This window comes from Gymnoscopelus braueri (genome assembly GCF_963280865.1).
Source record: "Gymnoscopelus braueri genome assembly, chromosome: 21".
NCBI classification, from domain to species: Eukaryota; Metazoa; Chordata; class Actinopteri; order Myctophiformes; family Myctophidae; genus Gymnoscopelus; species Gymnoscopelus braueri.
In genome coordinates this window covers 48191667-48211175 of record NC_137623.1, presented here as the reverse complement: position 1 = coordinate 48211175, position 19509 = coordinate 48191667, and the positions used below count along the sequence as shown (strand labels likewise).

The 19509-nt window shown below is 42.6% G+C and overlaps 1 protein-coding gene across 7 annotated transcripts in view; it reads right to left on the bottom strand.

Moving 5' to 3' along the window:
- relch (RAB11 binding and LisH domain, coiled-coil and HEAT repeat containing) overlaps positions 1-19509 on the bottom strand; it is an 85412-nt gene that overhangs the window by 4306 nt on the left and 61597 nt on the right. For 6 of the 7 annotated variants that reach the window (XM_080417716.1, XM_080417717.1, XM_080417719.1 and 3 more), the window contains 5 exons: positions 19366-19429; positions 18645-18783; positions 16870-16986; positions 10387-10475; positions 4956-5026 (listed from right to left, as the gene is read on the bottom strand). In XM_080417716.1, coding sequence (XP_080273842.1) covers positions 4956-5026; positions 10387-10475; positions 16870-16986; positions 18645-18783; positions 19366-19429 — 480 coding nt within the window. Of the gene's footprint in view, positions 1-4955; positions 5027-10386; positions 10476-16869; positions 16987-18644; positions 18784-19365; positions 19430-19509 lie in introns of those variants that run through there. The other variant, XR_013932363.1, reaches the window with a different exon arrangement.

The following is a 19509-nucleotide window of genomic DNA, read 5'->3' as shown; positions in this document are numbered from 1 at the left end:
ACACGGTGACACAGTGTCACACATCTACAACCATGGAATCCAAAGATTCCCACCACCAGCCCTGTGGAGCTCCTTATTGACGCTGTAACTATCGACTCTTTTCCCAGCGACTATTGTGTCGATTACTTTTTCTATTGATCAAATAATCTTGAAGCGTGTATTTTTTTGGAGGGGGGATAGTTTTTTGTTTAATATATATCAACGTGAAAAAACATCTACAGAGAAAAACGCAGTGATGAAGCAGGTGCTCAATGGAGATAAAAAGTTGAAAACGTAGACTGATGGTGCTTCTAGAATCAACGGGAACATCATTAAAGTACGTTGATTTGACGCCCTCTCCTCCAGTCCTTCTGGAGGGAAAGGAAAAGGATATTTTCTCCTTTTTCAGTGAAAAAAAAATCTATATCCACCGATTATAACAAATATAGTCTGATTACACACTTAAGCACTATTTTATACTTTTTCGCACAACGGTGTGGTTCAAAAATAGCGAAAACAGCAGATACTATACGAGCTCACAACGCGTTGCGTTTTCCCTTAAAAAAAACGAACAATTGTTCAGTCAAAATCGATTCTTTTTCACAATCGATTAAATGCTGCACCGATACTCCTTACAGTCCCACATTGTGGTAAGCTCACTTCAAACTGTTATGAGTGTGAACAGCAACGCTATGCCCCGATGAAAGAAGTCATCCCAAAACCGTTACACCGTAACCTTTTTAAATTATTATCTTAAAGATGATTTAAAATAGTGAAAATAGCTGATGCGAAATCATCACTGTCCGGTGGAAACCTTGTAAGTCCAAAACCGTTCCCTTTTTAATTATTATCTTAAAGACGATTTAAAATAGAGAAAATAGCCGATCTACAAGCTCACAATGACTCGCGATGCGAGGCGTTGTGAGCTTGTACTGTAGGTCGGCTTTTTTCACTACTTTTGTGCGACACTCTTGTTCGATGAAGTAGGGCATTCATTTACGAAAAAACATAAATAAAACGTTCAAATATGGAGATGCTGTACTACGTTTCTGCCCAACAACAACAAAACACTAGTCGCTCGCGGGTTTAGTCTCTGCTGACGCGCCTTTCCTCCTGTGTGCATTAGAGCCATTAAAGAAATGACTGAATGACACTCTGGAAATTAATTTACGAGTTAGAACAGAGAGATTCAAAAAGCAAAGGCAGTTCAAAGCATCACTTTTGATTACACAAGAATGTGTTGACAGTCAGAGGCGGGGCGTTTCAGAGCGCACACATCAAAACGAGACGAGCGGAGTCAGAAGATTGCAACAACATGATGTACAACCATTCACACACACACACACACACACACACACACACACACACACACACACACACACACAGCCAGCCAGCGGTGGGGAGAAGTACGCATATGTTTTACGTGAAGTAAAAGTAGCAATATCACAATCTTAGAAATACTCTTGTTACAAGTATAATATGTATTCACATTTTTACATCGGTAAAAGTACAAAAGTATTGCCATCAAAATATACTTTAGAGTACAAAAGTAAAAGTACAAAAAAGACAATGTATTTGTCAAACTTTTCTTGAAATTAGCAGATTTGCAAGTTCAAAACGACGCGTTGTAGATCGCCTATTTTCAAATGGCCTACTCGTAAAACATGGCTTAAGTGGTTAATGTACACGTGGTGTAATCATTTTAATCTGCAAAATAATTACTAACTCATGTTTTCAAATAATTCAAGAGGAGTAAAAAGTGCAATAATTTGCCTCTTAGATGGAGCGGAGTAGAAGTAAACTTTACTGAAGATTGCAAACGCTCGAGTAAAAGTCAAATAAAATACTTGAGTAACCTACGTATACTCAGTTCCTTTCTCCCACTTGCACACAGCTGATGCAAACCAGAGGCGTCTTTGTACAGCGTTAAGAGAGCCAATGAAAGCAAGCAGGACTAAATCACTTCCAAACTGCTTCCTCACAGAGGCTGAGAGAAACGTCTGGTGCCAAGAACAAAAAAAAACACGTTGCTGTCGGGTGGAAACCTTGTATGTCCAGAAACCATCACTTTTTTAATTATTTTATAAACATTTTTAAAACAGTGAAAATAGCAGATCTACAAGCTCCCAACGCATCGCATCGCGATGCGTTGTGAGCTTGTAGATCTGCTATTTTCACTACTTCTGTGGGAAGTACTATGATGAAGTACGGCATTCATTTACAAAAAAACTTTAAATAGTAGAAAAATTGAGATACGAGATTTCTGCCCGACAACAACGAGAAAAAAAATAAAGTTTCAGCCAGTAGGCAATAGGCTGTGGGGTTCTGAGCTTATATGGTGGTTTAGCGACAAAACGCAGTACCAGGAAGTTCAAATTAAATCAAAGTGGTTCTAAAAAACAATAAAATAAAACTTAACAGAAAACATCCGTCGGTGTTGCGACATTCTGTTTAGATACAAACAATAAGGCCTGGAAAAGAAATGGAGACACAACTTTTATCTTGTCATAGTAGCAGCAGAGGTTAAAACACTTAAACCCTCCATACTTGGTTAAAAAAACTGACCCGAGATGCAACTGTACTTGGGGACACGCAGATCCAAGTGCAGTACACAGATCTACAAGCTCACAATGGGTGAGCTTGTAGATCTGAAATTCTTTGGGAAAATGTCCCCCCCCACCCACCCCCAGAATAGGGATGCTAAGGTTCAAATGGAAACAGTCAACAAACAAAATGAAAGGGAGCACACAGAGTCACTGGGCATATGCGCACCGACGTGCACCGACCAAGAGTTTAACTCCAGGCTTTCAGAAACGTACACACACACACACACACACGACTGCACAAACCATTGCAGAAACGCGCACACGCACACACACACACACACACACACACACACACACACACACACACACACACACACACACACACACACACACACACACACACACACACACACACACTTCTCCCTTTAATGAGCCGAGAACACATGTTTGCAAGATGGAGAAACATCTCTTAAAAGACACCCACATTATGGCTTGTGTCCCAACTGCCTTAATAAATACACCAAAACCACCTCTCTCTCTCACCCTCTCATTTCATCTCTCTCTCTCTCTCCCTCTCATTTCATCTCTCTCTCTCTCTCTCCCTCTCATCTCTCTCTCTCTCTGAAGATACCCACATAGTGGGCGTGGTTCCAACAGGCTTTAAATCAGGCTTTAAATATGTCTCCTCTCCTCCCTCACTACTAAGCCCATGGTTCTCTCCCAACAGTTGAACCACTTGTCCCTCACGGCTCTATACTGTGTCTCTATGTCTTTCCCCCCCAGAATACGGATGCTGGGGGGTTAAGTGGTTAGACGTCTCCCTCTCCTCCCTCACAATGGTCTCTCCCAGGAGTATAATAGTCCTCAGTACAGGCCCAGTCCCAACACTGTTGAGCAACTCCTTCTCCTTTCCTCCCCACTCCCCGTCCTTTCCACCGCCACCACTCTGAAAACAGTGCTGGAAAGTAACTAAGCATTTACTGTATAATCACTGTATCTAAAGGAGTAGTTCGCCCCCGAAAAAAAAATAATCTATCTATTACACACCCCATAAAGCATTTTGAGGTACTACTTTGCTTGAGTGTTAAAAAACTGTTTTATGCTTTATTATACTTATGCGCTACTACATCTCAGAGGCAGATTTTGTACTTTCTACACCACTACAATGATTTGTTAGTAGTTGGATTTAGATTGTTACAAACAAAATAACATACATTAAACAGTTAAGACCTAGGTGATTTGAAAATAGCCGATCTAAAAGCTCACAACAAATTAGAAGAATACAAAAATTAAATTAAAAAAAGTTAGAAAGTTGTTGGACATTCTGCAGGATGATGAGTACTTTAAATACTATATTACTGTAAAAGTATGTACTTCTTCTACATTGTGGTATTACTACTTTTACTTAAGTAAAAAAAAAACTAATGCGAGTACTTCTTCCACCTCTGTTTGTTGAAAGCAAACACTTGCTGCCCACGTTGCTACGGCGATGTGAACCGCTGTTTCCAAAATCACTGTATATTTGAAGTAACAACATGAGACTAATTGTGTTTATGCGTGTAATTGAGTGTGTGTGTGTGTGTGTGTGTGTGTGTGTGTGTGTGTGTGTGTGTGTGTGTGTGTGTGTGTGTGTGTGTGTGTGTGTGTGTGCGTGCGTGCGTGCGTGCGTGCGTGCGTGCGTGTGTGCGCATGTGCGTGTGTGCGTGCGAGAGTGGACATGCTTTGTGCTAGCGCAATGTTTCGCAAACGAGGGTACAGCTACTACAGGGATTACGTGGGAGAAAGTGTAAAACTTAAGTGGATTTACTGAAATGTTATGGCAACAGTTAAAATTAATTTGCTCAGGGGTCATTAATTGCACTCAATTTCTTATTTTTTATGTAATGTTTATTTTATTTTATTATTTTTATCCCACGATTTTGTAACCCATTTTTTCCACCCAGTGCCAATTGCCTAAGCTGTAATCCTGAGCGCTACTCTCCCTCTGCCAGCCAGGGGAGAGCCCCGAACTGAGCTCAAGCTTCCTTCAATGCATGAGGAGTGAGCAGGCGGCTTCTTATCACCTGACAGAGGGGAGTTTCCCCAGCAGGACGTAGCGCGTGGAAGGAACACGTTATTCCAACCAGTTCCTTTCCCCTCCATGTTTTTTGTGAGGGTACCTACCCTAGGGGACACGGGGAGAACATGCAAACTCCACACAGAAAGGCCCTTTCACCAACCCCACCTAGGGTATGGGCACTGATGACGCGGAGGAGAGGACACACCCCCAACGCCCACAGCGTTCCGGCAGGAATTGAACCCAGGACCTCTTCTAGCTGTGAGGCGACAGCACTACCGACTGCGCCACCACATGCGTGTGTGTGTGTGTGTGTGTGTGTGTGTGTGTGTGTGTGTGTGTGTGTGAGCATGTGCGTGTGCGTGTGTACTCACCCTTGTGCGTCCCCGATGCCTCTGTTCTCCACCTTGATCTCACACTCTTTGATCATAGAGCTCAGGATCACCTGTGAGAAAAAGGGTCACACATATATGGCTTGTGTTACTGGTTGAAAACCTCACCTTTGGAAAACAATGATCAGTAGAACATTCATACATACGTTTTTTTGCATTTAACAACTTAAACCCTATGTACGGTATATATAGTTGCTGCCGTGTAGAAACCTTGCATTTCCAAATGTCAACTTTTTATGTTTGTTTTGTAAATTAATGACATCATAAAAGAGTGTCACACAAAAGTTGTGAAAATAGCAGATCTATAAGCTCACGACGCGTCACATCGAGCTTGTAGATCAGCTATTTTCACTATTTTAAAATGTTTTTGGTGAGATTGTCCCCAGAATAGGGATGATAGTGTTTATGTGTAAAGCCTATGCTCTCATCCGGAGAAACCGGAAAGTGCAAAATCATAGTAGCAGGTCGTCAACAAACGACAGGGTAAATGGTTAAAATAGTAGATTGAAAAGAAAACAATTTAGTGCTTCAAAGAAACTCTGGGATACCAGGTAAACACCAAAGCCGCTATAGCGTATAGTACTAAGAGACATGAAGAGGCAGCTTTTGAGTTTTTATGCCCCCAGCCTCCGGAACTCTCTGCCAGTCAATCTCCGAATGGCTGAATCTGTAGATATTTGTAAGCGAGATCTTAAGACATATTTATTTTGCCTCGCTTCTATCAACGACTGATTTGAAATGCTTTTTATGTATTCTTTCTTATAGTTTTATGCTCATTTTATTTGTTTTCATGTTTTTCTTCTTTTTACTTGTTTTTTTTTTTTTTTGTAAAGCCCTGAGTTGCATTTTATGTGCTATATAAATAAAGATTATTGTCATTATTCTGCGTAAACAACACACTATCATTACATATACTGGAGGTATGAATTGGTGGCCTGTAGTTTGAGGGCGGTAACATCACTGTTTATCGGCAAGAGAAACTGACGGGTTTGCAACTTTGACACTAATGAAAAGGAACAACCCACAACAACTACAGCTGTTTTTTATTCCATTTTAGTTTGCAGTTTTATTTGCAGTTTGTCTCCGTGGTTCTGACGCAGTTATTTATTTTTTCTTTCTTTCTTTGTGGGGGGGGGGGTTCTATATGGTTGTCATTAACCCATTAAGGCCGGGAACGCATAGCCTACTGTGTGTCATTTTAGAGGGCTTTGGCTATTCAAAAATAGCAGATATACAAGCTCATAGATCTGTTTTTTTTCTTTTTGAAAAATCATGAACATTTGTGCAAATCTTTGAATATATATATATTTTTAAAGCGAACATTTGTAAAATATGTTGTTCCAGGGACCCCCCAGGAGCAAAGATTTGAGTTACAAATGTTCACTTTAAAAATATTTATATTCAAAGATTTGCACAAATGTTCACGATTTTTCTAAAATAGCAGATCTACAAGCTCATAGCGCGGCACTCGGTGCCGCGCTATGAGCTTGTACATCTGCCATTTTTTAATAGCCAAAGAAATCTAAAAAATGACACACAGATGCGTTCCCGGTCTTAATGGGTTAATCAATCATTATTCACCGTCAGCTGAATATTGCTCACACACACCCACATCAAAAACACCACATCCACAAGCGACAGCATGGCCTCACAGAACATGGGAAAGCTGCTGTTGACAGCAGATTTGGTTAACGCCTGCATCAAACTTGGGAGAAAACACTGCTCTACTGTAGGTACTGTACTGTAGTAAGTACTGGGGCAGAGTGCACTAGTTTGACTCCCTCAAACTAGAAGCTGTTGTTTTAGTGCAATCACACATCCTATACTTTTTGAGTTCGAAGGAGGGATTTGCAGACATGGTTATATTCTGACTGAAGTCACTTAAAAAATGAATTAAGTGCCTTAAAAGCATTTAAAAGCGATATGTATTATTATTATTCTCTTTTGCTTTATTTTGACAGGATAAGAGACAGGAAACTGAGGGCTGAGAGAGGGGAAAACGTCTCCAGCCAGAAACAACACCATTATGTGGTCAGCGGACTATCCGGTCAGCTACTGGTGCACCCAGGCGGCAAGCATCCGTTTGATTGATTGGATACTTTATTAACAAACTTGTTAATAACCACACTTTATTTGACCAGACTGGTTTTATTACCTTACATTCTCATAAATACTTTGTTTTCAGTCGCTAGTTTAAAGTAATACTAGGTAACTTTTTCAACAAAACTAAAGTTAAATTGTATATCTTTTGTGAGTGGCAAAAGTTTCACAACACCCACTCCATGAATTTCACCCCCGAAAGCCTTTTATTTATATATTTTCTATTGAACGGTGGCTCTGTGAGCCTTTCCCGCGAAAATGACGTCATCTGGCCGGAAAACGGAGGCGGAAATGCACCGGTTTCCTGTTTGGCCAGGAACTACCGCACCGGTTTCCTGTTTGGCCAGGAACTACCGCACCGGTTTCCTGTTTGGCCAGGAACTACCGCGCTAATAACAAAAAGGAAACTCACGCTGATTTTAAGAGATTGTATGATTTGAAGGTCGAAAAACAACAGAAAAAGAAAACACAGCTCACGGTAACTAAAGCTACACTGGCTAAGAGAAACGATCCACAGATCGTATAAAACAATTAAAAGAACGCTTTTTGAAACGCTTCCGTCTTCCGGTGAAAACAAATGGAATTCTGGGTAACAGAGGAATAAACAAACGGCCTGCAGTGACGGTAATGACCAGCAGAGGCTGCTAAAAATTGTTATTTGTGGACCTGCACTGTATAACTTTAAAGTCTTCTTTCAATTATCATGATATGCGTTTTTTTGCAAAATGATAGTCCCATTCATTTTAAAATTGATGATAAACCAGGGTATTTTACTTTCCGAGCTTGTGATTGGGTGTTAGACAGAGTGAAGACCCACCCCTCGCTCCCTATACCCACCAATAGCACACTGGTTGCGGTTGCACTTCGTGGCCATTTTTCGCTGAAATAGTGGCTTCACAACGGGTCTGCAGAAACCAATGGGTAACCTCAAGGCTCCCTTTAGTCCATACAGTATTCTTTATACAGTCTATGGGTGTACCCCAGTATCTCTCGGTCTCTCTTTTTTTGGTATTTCCATTTTTTTAAATGTATTTATCCAGGGTAGGTTAGCAAAGCACAAACGTACTGGGAACTACCCAGTACAACCACAGTCCTACACTGTTGGCCACTGAGCAGATGGGGGGAGGGGGGTTCAGTACCGTGCTCAAGGGCACTTCAACGGTGAGTGTTGGTTCACCTCCCCAACTCCCTTAAGCTTGCCGGGGGAGGTGGGATCAAACCGGGAACCTTTCACCCACAAATGCACTCTACTAACCTTTTAGGTCAGAGACCCAAAATATACATTTGGTGTCTCCCTGGTACCCAAATTTATAAAAAATACATTATGAATAAACCACTTAAGCCCCATTTAACACATTGGGTGCCAGAGGTTTATTAAAATATTATACGTTGAGTGCCTGCATTTCTTCCATCCACTTGCGTTAAACGTTTCGTGCTGTGAGAAGCTCGGACGCGGAAGTGCATGTAAACAAAGCGTGCGTGCGAGACGGCGGAAGGTCCCGACTAACGCCTGGAACAATAATATTTCCAACGCGACCCTCCATTGCAGCGTGATCGCCGATCGAAAACGGCTCGTTTCCACCACATTAAAAAGAAATGGAGATATTAAGCTTTTAGTCAAGGAGATAACATTGAAAACGCCGACCGGAAGGATTTTTGACATGGAGCCAGATCCAGCCTCTTCTTCTCAGAAACTCTTTGGGTGATGTCAAAGTTTCGTTTTAGCGCCCCACGTGGCCCACATGTATAAAAATAGAATTGGGTCAAAAACGGTCCGGACCGTTTTCGGCACTTCTCGTTTGGACCCTCAAAAACGGTCCGGACCGTTTTTGGCATTCAATGTGTTAAAGACATATTTGAAAATAACAATCTACCAAAACAAATTCTGAAATTCTTCAGGATTTTTTAATGTTCTACTTCGGAAAAGTTTCTATTTTTTAAATGTTTTGAAATAATTTAAAACAGTTTTGTAGGAAACATAAAATAAGGATATTTACTCCCGACCCTTACAGAAATAGGGCTGTGACCCAAAAATGGGTCCCGACTCGTTGTTTGGGATACGCTGCTGTAGGCCACAGTTACCCTCTTAGTTAAAACTGGTTTTGCAAGGCTGTTTTCTTCTTATCTTTCTTGTTATCAAGAAAGCAGGATTTGTACGTTTTGTGAAGTTTTGGCTGCTAGGTAAAGGCTAACATGTACTCAGTGGAGGTCCTGGTATTAAAACATTGTCCAACATGAGGTGTCAGTATCACTGGACACACAGAACATCAGCTGACGTTTAGTAGTCAAGGCGGAAAAAAGGACCCACGTGAAAATGGATAGCATGAAATTCAGACACAAATAGACACAGGACAGAAGTGTGTGTGTGTGTGTGTGTGTGTGTGTGTGTGTGTGTGTGTGTGTGTACTGTATGTATGTGTGTGTGTGTGTGTGTGTGTGTGTGTGTGTGTGTGTGTGTGTGTGTGTGTGTGTGTGTGTGTGTGTGTGTGTGTGTGTGTGTGTGTGTGTGTGTGTGTGTGTGTGTGTGTGTGAGAGAGTGAGTGTGTGACAGAGAGACAGAGAGAGACAGACAGAGAGAGAGAGTCTGTCTGTGAGTGATTATGTGTATGAGTGTGACTGTCTGTCTGCTGTATTGTTAATGTAATGATATGAGGTCATGTACTGTATGAGATACTGACATACAGTAGATCTTTGACATGAGGGGGGGGGGGGGGGGGGGGGGGGGGTTATGTGTTATCGCGCGCACAGCGACGATTTGTTTCTCAAATGATATATATTTGGCCATAATTTGTATATCAGCTTGTATATCTGCTATTTTTGAAGCCAAAGACATCTAAAATGACAAAGATGCGTTGCCGGTCTTAATGGGTTAAGACTGACTGTCAACACTGAGTTTTGCAAGCGATCAGATGGGCTTTGTGTACTCAGACATCATTTTCAGACACCTACTACTATTGGTTGCTGTGGCAGCAGCATAATGACATGCAAGTAGGCGTGAGTAATGCCATGCTTTACAAGTTACAACAGGTAGAGCAGATCTACAAGCTCGGCCGTATTCAGCGACCGACACCATCACCCATCAACAAAGTCTAAATAACCCACAACGCCTACGAGTGCGGTTCAAATCTGATGAGCAAAAATCTGTTTCCAACTTTCCATGTGCATCTGATTTGGGCTGCCAGCGTGAACATAGCCTAATAGTGTGTGTGTGTGTGTGTGTGTGTGTGTGTGTGTGTGTGTGTGTGTGTGTGTGTGTGTGTGTGTGTGTGTGTGTGTGTGTGCGCGCGTGTCTGGGTGTGTCATGTGTACATACCTCGTGTTCAGGGGAGAGCTGTTCCATGTCTGTTCTTAGACACCTCAGACCAGGCAGGAAGTGGTTGACCATCAACTCTTCAGAAATGACTGCACACAGGAAGTCAAGGAATCAAACAGCCCCAAAAACAACCCTTGAGCTAAGTGACTTTTTTTGTTTTGGGTGGAGAGTAAATGGTGCATTTATATATGCTTTACTTTGTTACATTCACCCATTCACACACCAAGGCACCAACATGCTCATCAGGAGCAGTTAGGCGTTCAGTGCCTCGGTCGAGGACACTTCTGCAGTAACACAGTGGGAGCCCGGGATCGAACTGGGATCCTTTCGTTTCCCAAGCTGCCGCTCTACCTCCTGAGCCACATGGAAATCATACACATCCAAATGAAGACAGTTCTTAACCCATTCAATCCGGGAAACGCATCTGTGTCATTTTAGCTATAACCATTATTTTACACTTTGGCTATTCAAAAATAGCAGATCTACAAGCTCATAGCTCTACGAGCTTGTAGATCTGTTATTTAAAAAAAATCTTGAACATGTGTGTTCAATACATATATATTTTTTAAACAATAGAGAAACAACTCAACTGTTGGCTCAATCTCAATGTAACTAAGATATTAATATTGTTTTAACGCCAGATTTACAGTAGTTACTACTGTGTGTCTGTGAATGTCCTGTGCAAACTGCTAGCCTAGCCGCTTAGCCTAGTTGAGCTGCGGTCGACAGACACGCACTGACATTTTGCACCTTAATCCTATGTACAACGCTGACTTTTGTCTTTTTATTGTGTTTTTTTCTAGCACCTTAACTAACGTCCATAAGTATCATGCACAGTATACATCTGCTGCAATGCTCACACACCTTTATATCTTATCTCAGGTACTTGTGTAAATATGTAGATAACTTGGTTGTTTCTTTTTGTTCTCTTATTTGATCTCCTTTCCCCCTTGCCCCCCCCCCCCCGCCCCTTCTTCTTCTTCTTCCCCTTTTTTCCTACGGAAATAACGTTTTTACTTCTGTAAACCTGTGATGTGACAATAAAGCCGATTCTGATTCTGGCTGCAGCAGCTGTGCAGTGCAGAGAAAATGGGAGCGCTTGTTTTCGTTACAAGCCCCGCTCGAAGCCCCTCAGCTCAGTCACTCGACGTCAGAGTTGTACTATACCTCGCCGTCCTACGCGTGTGAGCGCTGCTTAGAAGCCCTGCACGCACTGGGCATGTAAGGAAAATACAAGTATCTGTGATGCTGATATAAGCTGATCTAAGGAGTAGATTATAGTGTGTTTTATCACGGAAACCAGCCAATCAGAATCAAGGATTGGGACTATCCGTTTTTAGAAAACAGCAGTGGCAAGCAGTTGGTGGAATTAATTGTTATGACAAACTACATTCAGAGTCAAATAGTTTTGCTGCCCTAAATTTAGGAGACAAAAAAACAATACAAAAAACGTACCATTGGAATCCTCATATGGCGACAACAGGGTTGGCATAGGAAAAACATTCAACATCTGAAGGACGTTTAAAGTATAGGGGGGGGGCACCCCTCATGTTGCCATGTGGCAGACTCAGCCCATCTGGCACAAAATGCTAGACTAGAACAAACCACGAAAGTCATAAACTATAAAAGTGTTTGAGAAAAAAAAAATACTACTGGCCAGAGATTAGTGAGCACAGTGTTTGGGCCACCTGTTGTAAGCAGTGGAGCCGTAGGGCAGCGCTGGGGGAACCAGGGTTTAACCCATTAAGACCGGGAACGCATCTGTGTGTCATTTTTGGATTTCTTTGGGCTATTCAAAAAATAGCAGATATACAAGCTCATAGCGCGGCACCGAGTGCCGTGCAATGAGCTTGTAGATCTGCTATTTTTTTACAAATCGTGAAAATGTGTGCAAATCTTTGAATATATATAGTTTTAAAGGGAACATTTGTAACTCTTGTAGATAGAAAATCTTTGCTTCTGGGATTCAAAATCTTCTAAATCTTAAGTAAAAAAAAATGGCTATAATATAAATTTTGCTTTATCAGTGGTTCTCTTTTTTTGGACCACCCAAAAGGATATGTATTTGTCCGCGGACCCCCCCCCCCCCATCTCAAAATATTTTGTTCCAGGGACCCCCAGAAGCAAAGATTTGAGTAAAAAATGTACATATATATTCAAAGATTTGCACACATTTTCACGACTGTTTTTTCAAAAAAATAGCAGATCTACAAGCTCATAGTGCGGCACCGAGTGCTGCGCTTGTAGATCTGCTATTTTTGAATAGCCAAAGAAATCTTAAAATGACACAGATGCGTTCCCGGTCTTAAAGGGTTAATTTTAGAGTTGGTCTGTGAATGCAGAATGTCCCATGGCCCGTCACATTGATTAGAAGAGAAGCGTGTGTGTGTGTGTGTGTGTGTGTGTGTGTGTGTGTGTGTGTGTGTGTGTGTGTGTGTGTGTGTGTGTGTGTGTGTGTGTGTGTGTGTGTGCAATATGAAGAGGTATGGTCTGAGGTCAGAGCCTGTAGCCTCCTCCTGGACACTGCTGCACTGTCAAATCACAGCCTTGACAAAGAGCCACAGCATCTAAAACCTCAGACCCAGCTGTCTCTCTGTGTGTAAAAGAAACAGAACCCGAGAGAGAGAGAGAGAGAGAGAGAGAGAGAGAGAGGAGAGGAGAGAGAGAGAGAGAGAGAGAGAGAGAGAGAGAGAGAGAGAGAGAGAGAGAGAGAGAGAGAGAGAAAGGAGATCGCCCCAAGAGAGGTTCGGGCTACAACTCCACCCCACACCCCCGTTCTGGGAAAACACACACTCTCTCTTTCAGCATGGGGGGGGGGGGAGAGAGAGAGAAAGAGGGAGAGAGAGAGAGAGAGAGAGAGAGCAAAAGAGTGAGAGAGCGAGAGAGAGGTGTACATTGAAGACTTAAGACCAGTGCTGGGAAGTCTGACCAAAGCTTTGAAAATGACTGTTCACTGTATTTCCATCTCTCCCCCCTCGCTCTCTCTCTCTCTCTCTCCTGTCTCACTCTCTGCCTCTCTCTCTCTCTCTCTCTCTCTCTCTCTGTTTCTCATCCTTTCCTTTGCTTAACCAACCCTGTAATTACCTCTAGCCCCAAAAATGGAGGCAGCTTATTTTCCTTTTCTGCTGCTGCCAACAGCACAGCCAAACACTGCCAACATATACACGCGTACGCAAACACACACACACACACACACACACACACACACACACACACACACACACACACACACACACACACACACACACACACACACACACACACACACACACACACACACACACACACACACACACACACACACACACACACACACACACACACAGCAAAGCTCCGTCGATGTGTGTCACACAAATTGTCACACAAATGTACAGTTTTGCACACACATACATACACACAGATTTGACCTTTTGACAGATGTGACCAGTATAACCAGGGTTTGACCTGAAGGCTGTTATTGTAACATCCTCCCCTCTGACTCACTGCTGGAGCAGCTCTGAACAGCCCAGGCTAAAAAGACACACACACACACACACACACACACACACACACACCCCCACACACACACACACACACACACACACACACACCTAGAAATATACATGCTTACAGTACATGTAGGACTGAGGTGGATTCTTCACATACTGTAACCCCCCCCCCAAAATCCAGAGCTACAGTAAGTAGCAAGCTATCCCACACTTTATCACATTGTTTCAATACCACATTATGCAGGGTTTCCTAACCTGGGGCCGGTCACAGCGTGAGACCTTGTCTGTTTGGAGGCAGTCCAATATTTTAAACATGTTGCACAAAATCTTAACTTGCTTTCCTCCACTTTAACCCATTTAGACCTGAGGCCCATTCTAAAAACACCTTCTAAATCCTGACCTAAGTTTTCTGAAAAAAATCAAATATGTATTCAGAAATTACAACAAATGTATGTTGCTATATACTGTACATAGCAAGAGGAACCCCAAAAGGGATTCCCTTCCTGAAAGGTATAGTAACAAATAGGGGTTCCCACCCCAAAATGGGTTAAACCTGGCATCCCGAATCCCGTCAATAAAATTGTCAAAAATAGTAAAAATAAATAAATCAAAAACAAAATAAAGTTCAAAAATGGCAAAAAATAGCCAATCAACAAGCTCATACGTGTCGACTCGTGACGTATTGTGAGCTTGTAGATTGCCTATTTTCACTATTTGTTGTATGAGAAGGTAAATAGTGCGTGTGTGGAGGGTCTGCAGGCTCAGCTTTTGTCAGAAGTAAGAATAGGAAGAAAAAAAAAAGGTGTTGGGGACCATCGACATTATGTGTATCCGGCTTCACAAAGGCCTTAAAGTCCTGTCGTTTAAAAATGTAGCTTGACCGACGTAGTTCTCCATTCACTGCTGAGGCTCAGCTTCAAACATGTCCAGGTCTTATAGGCTATATTTGGTGTACGACCTGGAAGGAACTTGTCAACATGAACATTCTAAATGAGCCTGACTTTATTTCCTGTGTCAACAGCGGACAGGAAATAAACCTGCGTCCAAGCTCATACCTGCCGTACGCACGCAGTTCCACTGAAAAGGCCTATACATCAAGTTGTTGTTTATTTATTTTTTCATGGGTTTGACTAAACCAGTGTGGACCCCCTAGAATACCCTCAAGGGCCCCTGGGGGTCCCCGGACCACACTTTGAGAACCACTAGTGTTGGCAGGGACAGGGACTATACTCATGGGAGGAATTAATTAGACCTACTTGCTCCTGCAGGGAAAATTAAGTTTTCAGCTTCACCCAGCTGACCACCGCACCACAGAGGGAGCATGGAGGGGGAGCAGTTAGGGGTTAAGTGTCTTGCTCAGAGACACTTCCGACACATTGCTGTCCTGGGAATCGTACCTGGGACCATAGACATATAAAAAGGTAGACGCCTCCTCCTGCTCTGAGGCGTCTGTATCTCGGGCGCGCACCAGCTTCCGCCCTCCCTCGGGAGGTTTCCGCGTGCGTCACAGAAGGGGACGTTCGTTCGGTAGGCCAATCAGAGGCAGGTGGGGGCGGGTCTTTTCGTAACCCAGCCCTTAACCCTTTAACACATTGACCGCCAGAGGTTAATCTCATAATGTACTCACCAGTGCCAACGTTGTATTGTTGTTTTTTGTTTTTTTCACGTCGCCACAGATCTTGTTAAAATCCTTAAGATTGAGCTGTGCACTGTTTGTAAACATCGCGGAGATCTCACTGCTTCTACCAGTGAAGACCACGTGTCAAACGGAGCCGCCATGTTTGAGTTCTGACCGTTTAAGTTAACATGGGAAATGCGAGGATGAAAAACTACATGTTTACAGGGGCTTTTACAGGGGTTTTTGGGTACGACTTAGAATGGAGACAGACGGGAAACAAAAAACGTGATCGCACTTCCGGTCGAGATCGGGTGGTGTTACACTGAAAATGGTCCCCCTAGAAAAAAAAAAAAAAAAAAAATTCGAAAAAAAGGAAAAAGCACCACAGCCCGTAGGCTACGGGATTGGCGCTTAACCGTTGGATTTAACGGCCCGTAGAACTACGGGCCCAGCGGTAAATGTGTTAAGAGGCAGCCGTGCAGCAACTAGTCAGTTAGACGCGCTGTGATTGGCCAGTAGTCGATGCGCTGTGATTGGCCAGTAGTCGCTTTGAGTGGCAGCTCGCCCTCTATGGCAGCCGCCAGAGCCTCTGCGTGGGCCTCTGCCCACGCGGGATTCACTAACCATTCAGCTATGGCCGCCTATTGGCAACGACTAGAAAATTAGGGAGGGAAAACGTTTTTAATTAAGTTGAAGCAGTGTTTTTTTTCCTGAACTGCATGTATTGGAATCCATGAAAAACATTGGACTGCATGGAATCTGTGAGTGTGCGGCCATTTCTCTCCATAAAGGTAGTTTGACCATAACGCTGAGAGACTGAATAAACTGTAGACCAGACAGATGGAAGGCAAAGAGAGATGAGACACAGAGAAAGAGAAGAGAGAGACAGAGACAGACAGGGAATGCAAAATACACGTGTATCACAACTGTTAATGTGTACATAGAGTACCGTATCTATTATCGTCGGTATAAACCAGGGATTACCAAAACATTCAGCTCAAGAGAGCCGGAACTTAAACATGGTGAATTAATAACTTAAGCCCATTTTCAATAGTGAAAATAGCATATCTACAAACTCGCAAAACACGTCACGATGCGACGCGCTGTGATCTTGTAGATATTTAATTATTCTTAAATTCTTTTGAAAAAATATTTTTTTAATTAATTTTTTTTATAATAACTTTTGAAATAACTAGTACAAGTACAATATGGTATTTAATTGCTCACAACCCATAAAAATGGGTCCGCGACCCAAAAATGGTTCCGGAAAGTGGCATAAACTACACAGCCGCCTCCTCAGCGCTGACCCCCCCCCCCCCCCCCCTCTGACCATGACCTCTGACCTCTGACCCCTGACCCTGCAGAACAGAAGGATACAGCAACAGGAGATGGCGCTGTAGGCCTCAAACAGCTGCGTGGCGATGTCCATCCGCTTGGTCTCCGCCGCCTGGCTGTTGTTACCCAGCGCTAGCTTGTGGAGGTGAGGCAACACGACTGCAACGAGGAGAGGAACATCATTCATTAGAACTCCATTAGTATGACCATGTCACTTTTAAAAGACACAAAATAAATACAAATCTGAATCAGCTTTAGGCAGTGTCCACTAGGGCTGGTAATTAATATTCAAATTTCCCTCGAAATTCCTCGAATATGGGGAAAATATGTATATTCGGAAAAAAATAAAAATTTGACAGGGACAATACAAAAAACAATGTATCAAGTAATCTCTCAAGAATAGATTCTGCTCTGCGTTGGAATCTGTCGTGAAGGTTCGTCATAACGTGTACACACTGGGCTACAAGTGGGCGTGCCTTCAGATCAGGAAGCAGGCCGCGCTTTACCCAATCAAATGTAGTGGCCGGGATTTACGTGTCCGCCGATCCTTCCCCACTCGAAACCAACCAAAACTAATTTAACAATAGCGTCCGCGGAGCAGACAAAACCACGAAAAGATATTCACATTTTAACTTGCTCTTTTATCATAGAAACAAGTGGGCTTATAACCAAAACGATCCATGTTCTCTGGGAGAAGTGGTGTTAGTGTTCCGTGTAGAAATATTGTTAGTGGGAATGAAAACATAGTCGCACCACCGGAAGTGAAACGCTGAAGGCAGACCAAAACCCCGGTTTCCTTGCGCACGGGTGCTCCGTCGTCATTGTCCCAGAGCCAAGTGAGATAGTACAAACAGTTTTTCCTTCTCATTTGGCTATGGGTTCCCAGATTGTGTATCAAGTTATAAAAACAAACAAAATATATGTTTTATTGGATCCGAACACATATTTATAATAATAATATTCAAATATATTCAAATATCTGCCAATTTTTAAGACCAATATTCGAATATCATTTCTGAGGAAAGTCACCAGCCCTAGTGTCCACTGGGCTTTTTTTCCCCTGAGTGCAGCAATTTTTTTTAACCCATTAAAACCGGGAAAGCATTTTAGATTTTTTAACTTTGGCTTTTCAAAAATAGCAGATATACAAGCTATTGGCTTGTAGATCTGCTATTTTTGAAAAATCGTGAAAATGTTTGCAAATCTTTGAATATATAAATTTTTCCTGAGCGCAGCGCATATTTTTAATTGTTCATAAAGGGAGAGCCGCATTTTTTGGAAAGTCCAGCAGCTTGGCGTTGTGCTGGGCATTTCCTAGAGCCTCGCGTGCTTTTCCCTGCCTGGCGAAAAGCTAAAATATTTTCAACTCGGGCCGGGCGCCTGGAAGCGCTGCCAGGCGAGCGCCTTGGCGCTTTCAGCCGAGAAAAGAAAGCCCAGTGGACACGGATCACAGGTTCACATCACATCAGGTTTACAGGTGTAGAAAATTGGGTGAAATATTTGGGCACGCTCCATCGTTTTTGTTATTTCCCCAAAAACACGTTATTATCCTCATAGAAGAATACGTCGTAACTGATTTATTACTTGGTTACGTGCCAGCGTCATGCACTGGAAATAGCTGATCTACAAACTCACAACTCGTTGTGTGAGCTTGTAGATCATGTATTTTCGGCTTTATGTTTAGGGCTAAAAATGGCATTAATAAAATTATCGTTCTGAAATATTCATGTCCTCACGAGCATAGTAATACAAACGTGTGTGTGTGTGTGTGTGTGTGTGTGTGTTTGTGTGTGTGTGTGTGCGCGCGTAGGGTTTACATTCGTCTCTGAAGCGTGGGTCTGCGTTGGGTCCGACCCGTCCGAAGGTTTTGATGATCTCCATGTGTAAGGAGTGCTGGTCCTGGTACTGGGGGTCCTCCAGGAAGGATGCCAGCTGCATCTTCACGCGCTCCAGTAACTACACACGCACACACACACACACACAAATAGCCATGCATGAGATCAAAACATCCAGTCACACAGACATGTAGGCACAAACACACCACGCCATTGCAGCAACACAATTTACTCTCTCAGTGCCAAAAACGAGTTATCCCGAGTTTTTTCTGAATGCCCTCAGTGCCAAGAACGAGTTTAAAAAAAAATGTTTTCATAATTTTTAGAACCCGAGATATCGTGATCCGAAGATTTGCTGCTCCATTCACTTCTTGTTTAACTTATTATTATTATTTAGTTTTACTTTAAAAAAATTGCTGGCACAGTATGAACATATTTTTTTATTTCATTGGCACTGAGAGAGTTAAAGAGTGAATTAGGAGTGAAAATAGCCGATCTACAAGCTCACAGCGCGTTCCAATGCGAGGCGTTGTGAGCTTGTAAATCTGCTATTTTCACAATATTTGAATATTTCAGATTTATTTTTATTTTTATTATGTTATAAACTTTAAAAAAAATGTGGGTGGGGTGGGGTGGACTGAGGTGAAATGTACTTCGTAATTTGTACTTTTGAATACTTGAGTATTTACTCCTAGACTCCTACCTCTTTCTGTGTGACGGTCTCCATGATGGTTCCAAAGGCAGGGATGGTGGATATCCTCACTGAGCTGGAGTCAACAGGAGAACAACACATTGTTCTCACCACGGTGCAACGGACTCAACAGGAATTGTTACGCACATCCATTAG